At 44.5% G+C, this 11,523-nt stretch overlaps 2 protein-coding genes across 3 annotated transcripts; one reads left to right on the top strand and one right to left on the bottom strand.

Moving 5' to 3' along the window:
- The first annotated feature begins 2,329 nt into the window (after window positions 1-2,329).
- LOC123443000 (cell division cycle-associated protein 7-like) lies at window positions 2,330-5,502 on the top strand. Its single transcript, XM_045119208.1, has 5 exons — window positions 2,330-2,797; window positions 3,516-3,752; window positions 4,129-4,212; window positions 4,384-4,513; window positions 4,712-5,502. The coding sequence occupies exons 1-5, from the start codon at window positions 2,415-2,417 to the stop codon at window positions 5,204-5,206; spliced, it is 1,329 nt and encodes a 442-aa protein (XP_044975143.1). The 5' UTR covers window positions 2,330-2,414; the 3' UTR covers window positions 5,207-5,502.
- Window positions 5,503-7,897: 2,395 nt separating this feature from the next.
- LOC123442998 lies at window positions 7,898-11,113 on the bottom strand. Of its 2 annotated transcripts, XM_045119207.1 has the most exons (3): window positions 10,305-11,113; window positions 9,898-10,232; window positions 7,898-8,459 (listed from the first exon to the last, which is right to left on the bottom strand). In XM_045119207.1, exons 1-3 carry the CDS (start codon window positions 11,015-11,017, stop codon window positions 8,263-8,265), a joined length of 1,245 nt encoding a protein of 414 aa, XP_044975142.1. In that variant the 5' UTR covers window positions 11,018-11,113; the 3' UTR covers window positions 7,898-8,262. The 2 variants fall into 2 exon arrangements, with proteins under 2 accessions (XP_044975142.1, XP_044975141.1); XM_045119206.1 differs by having other exon boundaries at window positions 9,898-11,113.
- Between the last annotated feature and the right edge of the window lie 410 nt (window positions 11,114-11,523).

Raw genomic sequence — 11,523 nt, 5'->3', positions numbered from 1 at the left:
AGTACCTAGATGCCTTCTCCTCTCTCTTTGGTCTTCAATACAAAGTTCACCGCGATTCCCGTGGTGATCTATTCGATGTAATCTTCTTTGGACTGTGTTTGTTGGGATCCGATGAATTGTGGGTTTATGATTATATTATTCATTAATATTAACTGAGTCTTCTGTGAATTATTTTATGCATGATTTATAGCTTCATATTTCTCTATGATCTATCGATTTGGTTTGGCTAACTAGATTGATTTATCTTCAATGGGAGTGGTGCGTTGTGATGGATTCAATTTTGCGGTGCTCAATCCGAGTGGCAGAAAGGGACATGACACGTATTTGTATAGTTGTCATTAAGGATAAAACGATGCGGTTTATTCATATTACTTGAGTTTACTTTGTCTACATCATGTCATCTTGCTCCAAGCATTACTATGTTTCATACTTAATACTCTAGATGCATGTTGGATAACGGTCCATGGGTGGAGTAATAGTAGTAGATCTAGGCAGGAGTCGGTCTACTTGTTTATGGACATGATGCCTATATACATGATTATTGCCTTGAATAAGATGTCATAAATATGTGTTATTCTATCAATTAGACGATAGCAATTTGTCTACCCACCGTATGCTATTTTCAAAAGAGAAGCCTCTAGCGAAAACTATGGCCCAAGGGTCTACTCAAATAATGTTACAAAAACTACAGCAATATTGTTGCCATTTATTTTCTGTTATTTACTTATATTTATATTGTATATCTATTAGCATTTAATCCTTGCAAGTAACGAGTTTAAGGGGCTTGACAACCCTTTTGTCTGCATTGGGTGCAAGTGTTTGGTTTTGTGTGTGTAGGTGCTGCCGACGAGGGTTTGCGTGATTCTCCCATTGGTTTCATAACCTTGATTCTCACTGAGGGGAATATTTATCTCTAGTGTGTTGCATCTTCTCTCCTATTCGGGGAAAATCCCAATGCATTTTAAAAGTAGCATCATCAACAACGTCTTCTTCCCGGCGCATAACTAGTTCAATACCAATGCACCCATGACTAACTCGGTGCCTCCTTGCGCCCGCAGCTCCATGGCGACTTCCTTGACACCGGCTATCTCGACTCGACATCGACCACGACGTTCTTTGCACGGCTACCTCGATAATGGTTACACCATCCTATGCTTTTGGCTACCTCGGCATCAGCACGAAGGGCTATCTCATTGCTTGAGCAACCTCGTCGGTTTTTACTCCACTCACGACTTCCGTGATACATCGACCGTTATGACTGTGTGTGGGGGGGGGGGGGGGGTCACGGGCTTACCTTCAGATTCTTCTTCAGTCTCACCGTCTTTGTGGCTACTGTTGTGACCGCGAAGGGATGTTGAATATAATGATTATTAGGAAGTATATGATAGATTAGGATTGTTTCTACCTTGACTTTTACTCCAAGATGGTCATGTACTTTTATATATATGCCCACGGGGCTCAAGCAATACAATCCAACCATTCAACCAATCATCTTATCCCTTCTAACAATATTGATAGAACAATGTAACAATTGATTCGAACAGTTCTTTATTGATTACAAATGAACACTTATATCCAATGGAAACAGACGCATCAGAGGGACGCAATGGTCCATAAAGATGTCGTTCCGCGGGAATTATGTGAGAGTTGTTTTGGCTATGGGGTGCACGTGCTCCCTGATAAACAGTAAATTCAAATAAAATGATCTTTTCTGTTGATGTTCTTTTTAATATAATAAGTGTGTTTTTTTTAATATAATAAGTGTGCTCGATAAACAGGATAGCAATGCTTCGAAGGAAAAAAAAAATATGTGTAACATTTGAATATAGGGTAACATTTTACGTTCAACTTGTAACAAAAATATGTGTAACATGTGATGTTCAACTTGTTCATTTTACGCACGACAAGATGCTTAAGCTTATCCCTTAAAAGTTTTGCATGTAGCATTTTGATGTGACAATGAACACAAGCATTTCTTTCTAAAAAAATTAACATTTACAGAAACCATTTTTAATACGCAGGAACGTATGCTCCCAAGAGCCGAACTGCATTTACCGGGGATTATCCCCTAAAGTTATTTATTTTTAACACTCCCCCAGTCGTGTCGATGCGTGGCGTGATCCCACTATCCACTACTGCTAGCCCCACGAGCTCGCGCGAACGTGGGTTCCGCTCACTGACCGGCGGCCCCCCTCTCCGCGAGGCGCGGGCCCCAGCTGCCAGTCTCAGTAGCAGGTTCCCAACGGTCACCGCAGCACGCGGCGAGGTAAACCGCGCGGTCGCACTACATATCACCCCACCACGCACGCACCGGCAAAACCTCAATCTAACCGTTGGGGTTTCCCGGCTTCCTCCCTTCCCCCACAAACCTCGCCACCTCGGAAACGCCGCCGCCGCCGGAAGAAGAAGAAGCCATGGCGACCACCCAGCCCATCGCCAGCGCGGAGGCCTCCTCCCCGGCGGCGCAGGCGAAGCGCCGCGGCCGCCCGCCCAAGGGCCCGCTGGCGGCGGCCGAGGTCGAGGCGCCGAGGACCCCGTCGCCCGTGTCCCCGCTGACGGCCGCGGCGGAAGGCTACGAGCGGGAGCGGGAGGCGAGGATCAGGGAGAACATGGAGCGGATGCAGAAGCTCGGCCTCGTCGACCTCGCCACCCGCTTCAACCAGTCCGCCACCCCCGCCGGCACCGGCACCGGTCGCGGCCGCTGGCGACGGAGGCCGGAGACGCCGGGCTCCCCCGCCGACGCCGCCGCTCCCAGGATCAGGACCGCCTCCTCGACGCCCGCGCGCCGGTCTCTCAGGTTCGTTTGCGGCGGGCGGATCTATCTTCTTGGCATGTAGTAGCTTCATCTCCTCTTCGGTTTATTGGAGGAATCCACGGACTTCTTGTGCGGCTTATTACTCTTCTGCTCATCATCTTCATCCCACTGCAAATGCTCTTCATCTTGTGCAGCTTGTTATTCTTGTGCGTCTATCATCAAGTATGAACATGCTAATTTCGTTCCCCTTTTGCAGTATGAGTATTGCCCTTTTTCATGTTTGTTGTATAGATTTGGTCGTATAACGTGAAATCTGGTAATTATGCTCCTGGCCGTTTGTTTCACCCTGACTACTACTTTTGGTAGTATTTTAATGCTTACCCTCTGAAATTGGCACCTCAAATCCTTAGTTTCCCGAAATAGGTTGATTTCTCATGGGATATTTATCGTCAAGTTCATGCCACAAGTTCAGATTCAGTAAGAGACTGTCGCTTTCTTGTGTACATGAAGACAATTTACATTCCTTTTTACAGTGCATCAAGTTATCTGGGGGCGTTTTTTTTTCTTCTTTTTTTGGTTCAAAGGTCTACATTAGGCAATACTACAGAAGAATTCTTGTATTTATGTTGATTGAGTTTAAGCTAGCGGGTTGATAACTTTTGATATTCATTTTCTTCAATCCTTAACATTCAGTCACCGCAGGTGCCCCTTTCCTGGCATTAATGTGAATCTTACTCGTTTGCGATCATGTTCAATTTAGGTTGAAGAGCGTGGAGCCGGTTAGCTATGTTGAAATCTGCGAGAAAAAAGAGAAGGGTCTTGAAGGTGGAAGGCCTTTCTCGATTGAGGAAGGATGCAAGGAAGAAGTTTACACAGAAGAGCATGAGAAGCTTTTAGGTACATGTGGGACACCCTGGACTCTCTTTGTGGACGGTTGTGACAAGGATGGTAAGCGCATCTATGATCAAGTGAGGGGCCAAACCTGTCATCAGTGCCGGTAAGTCCCCCTCCCCTCAGATTCTTGTAAAATTTGTACACGTTCCTTTGCTAGACCGTTCTCATCTGTGCAGTTTGCTGAACTTATAGCATAAATAGAAGCATTAACATGAACCTATAACACTTATTGTGTGGTAAAAAGGGTCTATTCTCAGTGTGAAGAGAATGTAAAAATTAACAAAGACATGCTGTTGTAAGTTATTGCAGTCAGAATCTGTGAGTTTCTAGTGATGTATCGAAGCTTTTGCGGTCACAACTGATGGATTGTATGTAATGGAAGATTTAGAAGTTTTCTTGAGGATGCATGATAGCAACTTTGTTTTGGTTTGTCATCTTTGTTTAACCTTGGCACAATGAATGATCCTTCCATGATACAGCCAGAAAACTCTGGGTCATCGTACAAGATGCTGTAATTGCCAGATTGTCCAAGGGCAGTTCTGCGGAGATTGTTTGTACATGAGGTGAGTTCTTTTTCCAAGAATTTACGTTATTTTACTGTGCGCTTCTGAATATTTGTTCCAAGTTGATGTGAAATGTCACCTCCATTTTGGTACTGCAATGCTTGTAACAGAAAAAATGATTAGAGATGGCTGTGTATTTTTCATTGGACTGACATTTTATAACAAATGCAGGTATGGTGAGAATGTGCTGGAAGCTAAGAGCAATCCTAATTGGATATGTCCGGTTTGTCGTGGCATTTGCAACTGCAGTATCTGCAGAACCAAGAGAGGATGGTTCCCTACTGGCAATGCATACCGGAAGGTAATATGTGCTTTCAGAAGTCCAAAGTAAAATGCTATTTGAAGTACAAGAGTTTCCATGACTGTTGATGTTGAAGTATAAAAGTTGGAGGAAGCATAACAAAGTCAAAAGTCAAAATCATTTACTGGTGTTCTAATTTTGTTATTGTTCTTGTTCAAACAGCGCTAAGCAAGCAGGTGTTTTTTCTCTATCATGCAGGTTGTCAGACTTGGGTACAAATCAGTGGCACACTACCTCATTGCAACAAATCGAGCAGGAGCTAAATCAAGGGATTCAAGCTCAGCTGACTCCTCGAACGAGCTGCCATGTGCCGACGAGGTCTCTGAGCACACACCAATTGCCAAGCAGGATGCTGATCTGAGCAGCAACACGATGAATGATGCTGGTGAAGTTGAGCAGAAGGAAGGAAACATGAAGAAGGCCAAGGATGAAGTCAAGGCCCCCAGGAAGAAGATTACTGCTGTCAAGGATGAAGCCAAGGCCCCCAGGAAGAAGATTACTGCTGATGTGGTCTGCAAGGATGATGGCAGGAGCGAGTCCGGGGTGACATTTGATTCTCTGGAATGTCACCAGGATGTCGGCTGCGTCACTCCATCTAAGCCGGAGCCGAAGAAGAAGAGGAAGTGGGTCGAAGCAAGAAGCCCTGACTGCGTCGCAAGCAGGCTGCGCTCCCGGTCTGCTCCCAAGTCATGAGCAACTTGATCTTGTGACTTGTGAGGGCCGACGACTCCTTTTGCGCAGGTGGTTATCTTGTCACTGGCATGATTCTGGTTGGTGGTGTGTTTTGGGTTTGTTGGTTGTCGTTTAGTTTGCTGTAGGTAATTGAGGGAAGCAGTGATGGATGTGGCTGGTGTGGTGTGGACTTGCTATCATTTTGTTGTGACCTTGACGCTCGGCTCTGGCTTATCGTGTTGGTGTATCAACCTAGTGTTTCTGTTCATGCCGTGTTGTCTATTTATCAAAGATGTTGTGTTGTGATTAGCCATTTATCATGCAGTGTTGTCTATTTATCAAAAATGTTGTGTTGTGATTAGCCATTTTATCGAAAATGTTGTGTTCATCGTGCGTCCTTGTGTGTTTCTCTTAAAATGACATGCATCTCTGTCTGGCTCTGGTCTAGCAGTGTTGTGAAATTTTGGGATAGTAGTGAACCAGTAGTCCTCTGGTTTGCGTTGCTTGTTTTTGTGTCTCTCTTAAAATGAAATGCATCTCTGTCCGGCTCTGGTCTAGCAGTGTTGTGAAATTTTGGGATAGTAGTGAACCAGTAGTCCTCTGGTTCACGTTACTTTTTTTTGTTCGCCCTCTTCTTCATCATTTTTTTCGTCCTCTTCTCTTGTGTTCATCGGTCTCTCTTCATCAAGAACTGGCTTCACAACCACACGAGATCATTGTGTGTGTGTACAAAACTCTTTTTTTTTTGCAGGCGTCTTTCAGAAACTCCAGTGCTTCAAAAATATTTTCTAGCTGCTGGGGTCCTACGGTGTTTCTTGTCGATTTGAGATTCCCTTGAAGATGCTCTAACAGGTCGCCCTCTTCTTCATCATCATTTTTTTCGTCTTCTTCTCTTGTGTTCATCGGTCTCTCTTCATCAAGAACTGCCTCCACAGCCACAGGAGATGATTGTGTGCGTGTAGAAAACTCTTTTTTTACAGGCGTCTTTCAGAAACTCCAGTGCTTAAAAAATATTTTCTAGCTGGTGCATAATTTCCGTCATAGCCAAAAATGAGACCTGTTAGAGCATCTTCAAGGGAATCACAAATCGACAAGAAACACCATAGGCTCCCAAAACCACCCCCTTATTTGGATTGCATCCCAAATCCAACCCTTAGGCCGCGCTTGGGATAGATGTGTTTAGATACAGATGTAATTAATTTACAGGTTTAATTTACCGGACAAGAGCTGTTTCCGGCTGGAAACAAAAACGACGAAGGAAGGTCTGTAAGTTTTATTCAGGGATATCTGAAATCGAAACATCAATCCAAACAGGACCTTATGTGAATCGAAAACCCAACCCATGTCTCGACAACCCAACCCCATCCCAAGCCATCCGAAATGGGAAGTCCCCCCTCGCCCACCCGCCACCGCCCACCCCCATAGATCTTGGGTCAGCAATGTCCACCCGCATGGATTATGTGCTATACGGACCATTATCAAGCATCATGTCCTGCAAACACAACAACACACCACTTCCTCCGAATAGCCGCTTTTGAAGATCACCATGCTGGTATTGGTGCTCAGCGTATCAGTATAGCCCAGAACACATCTCAATGCATTCCGAAGCACACTGAGGGAGCGAGCAATCCACATAGCACATGCAGTTCAGATCCGTAACAGAAAACGAAGAAAATCATGGTTTCCAGGCCAACTAGACCGCCGAATCCAGAAATCACAGGAACAACAAAAGCTGCCTTTTATAACCGCATAACTTTCCAATTGCGTCGAGGAAAAACTATTGCGCTGCTAGTTGACGACATTTTTTCCTTCAAAAAATGGAAATGGCGTAGTCTTCTACTGCCTCCGTTTCTAAATATAAGTCTTTTAAGAGATTCCACGACGAACTACGTAAGAAGCAAAATGAGTGAATCTGCATACTAAAATATGTCTATATACATTCGTACGCAGTCCCTAGTGGAATCTCTAAAAAGACTTATACGGAGTAGTATTTAGGAACGGAGGGAGTAGGTTTCATGTACTAGCTAACTCAAGCATTTAAGCAAACAGTAACTGAAGTGCTCCCAGTGATATGGTAAACAGTTCGCTTGACATGAGAACCACAGTCAAACACGGTAGCTTGCACGATTCACACTTAGACTGCATAACAGATAAGAGACCAACTTAAGAAACCAAAATTGAATTCCCTAGCCACATTCTCATGATGAACTGGACGAGGACAACCACACCTGATCACAACTGACTTGCACCCTTCATGCTTAAACTCCTCAACAGAAACAAAACACAACCTGATATTAGTAGCTTGGAAGAAGCCAGCGACGGCAGACTAAAGATGATGGGTTTGCCCATTTCGCGATCAGTCACTATTGAGCGGCACATCAGAGATCAGTGGGTCTTCGCCAGGGCCGGGCCGGCAAAATCAGGGGCCCTGTGCTAAACTCAAAAATGGGCCTACCTTACTATAAAGGTAGAATAATAATAGTGTATTGTATATGTTGTAACGTCTTACCGAAATTTCAAGAATCGTACATATTCAATACTATTTGGTTGCAAAGTTTTTACTTAAACAACAAACATTTGATGTGTTCTTTGGAATTAAATCTTGGAATTTGTGATTGATTATCGGATGATACTTGTGAATCTAAAGTTACTGACCATTGGAAGACACGTGGGACTTTTCAATACTGACATACCCATAGCACCTTTCAGATATTGAGTAAAATCCCAAGTTCCTTATTTTTCCTTGAGATTTTGATAACCAAATTCAAATTTTCCAGACCAAGACATGGCTTTGATCTTCGAACAGTAGACGTCTAGTATAGAAAAGTCAAACCAACAAAGTATAACAGGAAGGCAAAGTTCAAAATTCAAACTGATAGATGGAACGGAACTCACAGACTCATGGTCAAAGCTTCACGGGGTCGCCAACCCTTGTGTCTTCAAGCGATAGCGATGGCTGGTGAAAGTAAGTTTCAGTCTCAAATTATTCCTGGTCTTGCCGTCCTAAGGAAAGGATCAATTTCTGATTGCTGCAGATGAAGAGACGCCGATGTGCCAAGTCGCCCCGATGTTGGAACCTAAATCTTGTACGACTTGTTTTTCCTGCGCCCAGTCCCACGGTGCAAGCGCTTGCGGCCTACATGCCTGGTCTGCGGCTGTGCTGGTGTTTGGAAAATCGGGGGCCCATGCAACTGGGGGCCCTGTGCCGGAGGCACATGTTGCACTACACTCGGCCCGGGCCTGGTCTTCGCTAGCGTCAACAGTCTGCCATGATCTGAAAAAAAAAACCAAGCAGAAAGCTCGTAACCAACTGTCCATCTCAGAATTCATAATTTGATGTGCGGTTGAATGGGGTTACAAAAATAAATTTGACAGTATGCCAAAAGAAAAAGTAATAATGCATCTTAACGAAAAATTTGAAGCAAGGTGAAGTGATAATGCAATATCAACAAGGTTGAATAAATATTTAGCAATCTCTTTTTTAACCAAGGTTGATTAAATATTTAGCAATCTCTATTTGAACCTAGCATGCACTTCATACTTCATCAACTATTTGACCAATCAACAGCAGTAGCAAAAAAGAGACATTTTATTCCAGGGGTAATGTTGCAATTGGCCCTGCTTCCTATGGACTGCTCCATATAATAGCACAGAAGAATAACCGGACCTGAGTCCATAATTGAGAAATCGCTCCAGAAACAAGAGGTGACTTATTTTATGACAGGACATCCTGACATCAGTTTCCAAGTTTTTAGTAAAAGTGAAAAACATAAGAGTTCCACACCTGTTAGAATCTATTTAAAATGCTAAACGCTTTGTGGTGAAACTAAGTTCCTTGTACTTGTACCACCAATTGTTTTTTCCAACAAGTATGGTACTGCTACTTGACATATCTTTTAAAGACGAGATCAGCATTGGAGTCATACTAAAATTTCATGAAAGGGAGACGGCATAGATTACACATAATTTCTGTTCCAAGTAGCCGAGCCGAGCATTAGGCAAACAGTAGCTGAAATATGCCTCACATATTAATCTAAAATACAACCTTTTGACATTATGATCAGGATGAATTCGACAAGACAACAACAATTGATTGTAAGGACTAGCACAATTTGTAAGTAAACTGCTGAACAGAGAATAAACGACTTCATACTTCATATTAGCAGCTCTGAAAGAAACCAGCAGCACACTTTGATCAGTTAATCCTTAATAGCGGTAACAATGTGCCATGATCTAAAATATATCATGTACAAAACTCATAACCAGCTCCAAGTCAGCATTTTACCTGGTGAGCTATACGCTAGTACTAATTCCAACAGTTACAATACTAGGTTTGAGATGTGAACTTTAGCTATGCCACAAAATAAGAGATGTTTATTTATAAGAAAGTCTGAAGGAAGGTAAACAGGATAGTAAGAGATCAACATGTTTGTGTACATATTTAGCAATTCGACCAATGCATGGTCATTGTCCTTCACATGTCAAATCTCATAACATAAACAACATTATGTTTTCCAGTGTCGTATATTAAGGTTTCTCCATCACAGAGAATTGTCCTTGGCAAGATCCATATGTGAATATACATAACAAACATATATTACTTTCATCACGACTAATTATTCACAAACCACAACCAACTAAATAAGCAAAGATACAGAAGCTGTAACGAAAATGCAAGACAATAGACAAGAAGCAAGGTCTAGCACCAATACCTGGAGCGTAGAAGCTCATGTAGGGTAGGACGCTAAAGTACTGTGCGGGCTCGTCAACCTTCCTGACTCGCCCTGACTTCAGCTCTACAGTGAATAAGCCAGCATCTGTGTTTATGAAGATGACACCCACACCCTCTGCAGAACCAGCCACAAATGGTTTGTAATCTGGATCGACAACGGGTATAATTGTCTTGAGCTCGATGATCCTGCATTTCACCCATTTTGCAGCTGCTTCTGAGTTCACCTTCTTTGACCACAGATAAAGAGTAGAACTCTCAGTGCAGGCAAACCCCAGCGAGCTGTCCTCCATCACCATGAGAGCAATTGGGCTCCTCCTGTGTGGAGGCGGGTTAATCATGGATAAGCAGTTGATTGACAGGTTGTACTTGACGATTTTGTGAGCAGACCGAAGTGTGAAGTAGACTTCATCTCCAATGACAGCTGCTCGCCGAGGCATGACATAGGGTAGGTGGTAGCTGTTTTCTGCAATGTCATCTCGCATGTGCTGGGCATAGCATTGGCAACCGTCGTCAAGAGATACTGGCGCACTCCACGCACCTGTCGCAGATGAGTACACGCTGGCCTTAACGAGACGGTCGCCGTCGTCGGTGGCCAGGAAGGCCACGCGAAAGGGACCGCCTTGGCAGTCGAGATGTTGGCAGCCATCCGCGGCGCAGAACACGGCGGCGGTGCAGATGAGCCAGTCGATGCCCGGCGCGGGTAGGACGTGCCGGTCGCCCGTGACGGGGTCCGAGACGACGAAGACCAGGCCCTCGTCCTGCACCACGTGGATGAGCACGCGGCCGTGGCGACAGTCGAGGGGAACGGGGTGCTTACCCTGGCCATCGGAGCCCGGGTAGGGGAAGTCTGGCATCGACGTGGTGGAGGTGAAGCGGGGCGGGGGCGTTTCTTGGAGGACCTGGAACCTTTGGAGGAGGCCGAGGAGGGGAGGGGCTCCGTGGAAGGCGCGGTAGCGGCGGCGGAAAGAGGGGTCGCAGACGACGCGGAGCCACGACTTACAGACGAGGGCGGCGCGGAAGAGGTGCTCGGGCTCATCAGGAGGAAGGAGTAGGAGAACCTCGCCGACGAGCTCGTCCATCAGCTCCGGCGGTGGCGCCATGGTGCGGCTGGCGGACTGGGTGGGGGACGCCGCCGGGTCCGGTGGGGAGGAGACCAAGAAGCGAGTGAGAGGGTGAGACGGCCCCGTTCTACTTGTGGTTCGGCTCGACTAGGGTCTGGGCCGCGCGGGACCACCAATATAAACCCTTTTGCCGCACGCTACGGCAAATTGTCGGGGCTTCGGACAGGGCGCAGGTGTACTGGCCGGCCCATTTTCTTATCTTATTATTTCTATTTATTTTCTTTTTTTAATGTTCAGAAACTTCAAAAATGATTGTAATTTTTATAATTTGATCAGATTTCCATAAAATATTCCTGTTTTCAAATTTATTTTAGAAATGTTCATAAATTCAAACACGTTTATAATTTAAATTTTTGTTTGCTTCTTTTCAGAAAAGAATCAAAATAACAACAGAATAAAATTTATAAAAAATGATTGCATTAAAAAAACCAAAAAAAGTTTTGAAATTTTGGAAAGAATCATAAATTTTTCAACAAATTTCAAAA

The sequence above is a fragment of the Hordeum vulgare genome, chromosome 3H (genome assembly GCF_904849725.1).
Source record: "Hordeum vulgare subsp. vulgare chromosome 3H, MorexV3_pseudomolecules_assembly, whole genome shotgun sequence".
Classification (NCBI taxonomy): Eukaryota; Viridiplantae; Streptophyta; class Magnoliopsida; order Poales; family Poaceae; genus Hordeum; species Hordeum vulgare.
Note: the sequence above shows the minus strand (reverse complement) of the source record. Positions and strands in the feature narration are given on the sequence as shown.